This window comes from Brassica oleracea, unplaced genomic scaffold, assembly GCF_000695525.1.
Source record: "Brassica oleracea var. oleracea cultivar TO1000 unplaced genomic scaffold, BOL UnpScaffold01739, whole genome shotgun sequence".
Lineage (NCBI taxonomy): Eukaryota > Viridiplantae > Streptophyta > Magnoliopsida > Brassicales > Brassicaceae > Brassica > Brassica oleracea.
In genome coordinates, this window is record NW_013618271.1 from 3,918 (window position 1) to 5,637 (window position 1,720).

The 1,720-nt window shown below is 48.1% G+C and overlaps 1 protein-coding gene across 1 annotated transcript in view; it reads right to left on the bottom strand.

Annotated features, from left to right (window-relative positions):
• LOC106321478 overlaps positions 1-600 on the bottom strand; it is a 1,734-nt gene extending 1,134 nt beyond the window's left edge. The window contains exon 1 of the mRNA XM_013759739.1: positions 93-600. Coding sequence (XP_013615193.1) covers positions 93-600 — 508 coding nt within the window. The remainder of the gene's footprint in view (positions 1-92) is intronic.
• Positions 601-1,720: the final 1,120 nt, after the last annotated feature.

Consider the following 1,720-nt stretch of genomic DNA (forward strand, 5'->3'; position numbering starts at 1 on the left):
ATCCGCCACTGTGAGGTCCTTTGTTGCCAGTTCCGGAGGTCCCATTGGTTGGGCTAGCTCAGAAGTAGATAGCCATGGTTCTTCCCAAATACGAGTATCAGCTCCATTCCCAATCACCTTCCCCGTTTTTTCCAGCAGTAGGTCTCTTCCACACAAAACACTTCGCCGACCATGTGAGCAAGAGCTTGAAGCTTGAACCGCCATGAAGTTCGTTGCTTTGCAATATTTGCCAAGCAAAACCTTAGCGAGGAGACAATCCGGTTTCATTTGTATCCTCCAGCTTTGCTTTGCCAAGAGGGCGTCGTTGAAAGCTTCAACTTCCCGGAAGCCCAGTCCGCCATCTTTCATAGATTTTGTTACTTCCGACCAGGCGACCCAGCACATTTTCCTCTCTTCTGGGCTTGCATCCCACCAGTATCTTGTCAGTGCGGCTTGGATCCTTTTGGTGAGACTTTTGGGTAGCTTGAAGCACATCATTGAGTGAGAGGGAACCGCCGATAATACTGACTTGATCATTACAAGTTTACCAGTGGCCGAGAGCTGTCTTGTACTCCAGCTTGCCGCCTTTTGTCTGATCTTATCCACAATAGAGGTGAACATGTCTTTTTTTTTCTTTCAAAAATGTTCTGGAAGTCCTAGGTATTTGCCCACTCCTCCTTTTTTGGATATTCCCAAGGTAGCTTTGACTCTTTCCCGGACCTCAGCTGGAGTTTTCCTAGAGAAAGTGATCGATGATTTTGTTGCATTAATCACTTGTCTCGACACAGATTCATACTTCCTTAGCACGTCTCGAAGGGCAGTGACACTCGTTGGGTTGGTCTTGACGAAGAACATGGTGTCGTCGGCAAAAAGTAAATGGTTTATCTTCGGACTTCCCCTGGCTACTTGGATTCCAGCGAGAGAGCCTCGGCGTTGTGCAGCTGAGCAGAGTCCAGAAAGAACCTCACTGCATAGTATGAAGATATACGGGGAAAGTGGGTCACCCTGTCTGATTCCGCGGGTTGGTGTGATCATTCCCTGCGCCTCTCCATTCAGCAGGATAGAGTATGTGACGGATGTAATGCATCGCATGATCCAGCGTTTGCAATCGTCGTGTAACCCCAGTCGTTTCAAAACAGCATCCACGAAGTTCCACTCAAGCCGGTCATACGCCTTGCTCATGTCCGTTTTTACGGCCATGGCACAGTGCTTTGTTGCTTCCGATCGCTTCAAGTAGTGTAGCGTTTCGTGTGTGATCATGATGTTGTCCGCTATTGCTCTCCCCGGAATGAAAGCTGATTGGTTCTCGGAGATAATAGTGTCAAGAACAGGTTGCAGCCGCCTTGTTAGTATCTTCGACACTATTTTGTAGTAGACATTGCATAATGCAATGGGTCTGTAGTCAGCCGCCGATTCGGGTCCCGATATCTTCGGGAAGAGCCGCATGTGCGTGTGGTTGAAGTTGAGAGGCAGGGTATCGTGTGGGAAGAACGCAATTATTTCCTCAGAGATTGCTGGTCCGACTATATCCCAGTTAGTACGGAAGAAACTCGAAGAGAATCCATCCGGCCCCGGAGCTTTGTCCGGATGGATTGAAAAGACAGCTTCCTTTATTTCTTTTGGTGTGGGGATGGCAGCTAGGGAACATTTATAGTTGCCTTCGACTGTATGGGAGAGTGCTTCATCAACTACATTTGATGGTGGCGGGTTGGTTGTAGTGAAGAGTTTCGAGAAGTAATCA